We start from the raw sequence: 1,098 nt of genomic DNA on the forward strand, positions 1-1,098 counted from the left end.
GTCCCACCCCTGTGCCCACCTGTGCCACACCTGAGCACACCTGTGCCCACCTGAGAAGCCCGTGAGGTCCATGGCCCCCTGTCCCACCCCTGTGCCCACCTGTGCCCACCCGTGCCCACCTGAGTAGCCGGTGAGGTCCATGGCGCGCAGGTTGGAGGCGCGGATGACGGTGACCGTGAGGCGCCCGGCCGTGGGCAGGTAACAGAGAGAGAAATTCACCTCGCCCAGGTCGGCCTTCTCCTGGGGGCACAGCGGGCACAGGTGAGGGGCACAGGGACAGGGGAGGGGCACAGGTGGGTGACAGGGACAGGGACAGGGGAGGGGACACAGGTGAGGGACGGGGGGGGACAGGTGAGGGGCACAGGGACAGGGACAGGTGGGTGACAAGGACAGGTGAGTGACAGGGGAGGGGACAGGGACAGGTGAGCGATAGGTGAGGGTGAGAGGGACAGGTGGGGGACAAGGACAGGTGAGTGACAGGTGGGTGACAGATGAGGGTGACAGGGACAGGTGAGGGGACACAGGTGAGGGTGACAGGGACAGGTGAGGGTGACAAGGACATGTGAGAGGACCCAGGTGAGGGGCACAGGGACAGGGACAGGTGGGTGACAGGGACAGGGGGGTGACAGGGACAGGTGAGTGACAGGTGAGGGTGACAGGGACAGGTGGGGGACAAGGACAGGGACAGGTGAGGGTGACAGGGACAGGTGAGGGTGACAGGGACAGGGGGGTGACAGGGACAGGGGAGGGACAGGGGAGGGGGCAGGGAGAGGGGACCCAGGTGAGGGTGACAGGGACAGATGGGTGACAGGACAGGTGAGGGTGACAGGGACAGGTGAGGGGACAGGGACAGGTGAGTGACAAGGACAGGTGAGTGACAGGTGAGGGGACAGGGACAGGTGAGGGGACCCAGGTGAGGGGACAGGGACAGGTGAGTGACGGGTGAGTGACAGGTGAGGGGACAGGGACAGGTGAGGGGGCCCCAGGTGCCCCGGGGTCAGGGGGGACACAGGGACACAATCCCAGCTGCACCCAACAAACTGGGACAAACTGGGACAAACTGGGCACAAACTGGGCACAAACTGGGGACAAACTGGG

At 65.4% G+C, this 1,098-nt stretch overlaps 1 protein-coding gene across 1 annotated transcript in view; it reads right to left on the minus strand.

Annotated features, from left to right (window-relative positions):
• LOC103615205 (synaptotagmin-3) overlaps nucleotides 1–1,098 on the minus strand; it is a 15,734-nt gene that overhangs the window by 6,771 nt on the left and 7,865 nt on the right. Inside the window, 1 exon segment of the mRNA XM_017733674.1 lies at nucleotides 5–240. Within this exon segment, the coding sequence (XP_017589163.1) occupies nucleotides 5–240 (236 nt within the window).

This window comes from Corvus brachyrhynchos, unplaced genomic scaffold (genome assembly GCF_000691975.1).
Source record: "Corvus brachyrhynchos isolate BGI_N302 unplaced genomic scaffold, ASM69197v1 scaffold2475, whole genome shotgun sequence".
Classification (NCBI taxonomy): Eukaryota; Metazoa; Chordata; class Aves; order Passeriformes; family Corvidae; genus Corvus; species Corvus brachyrhynchos.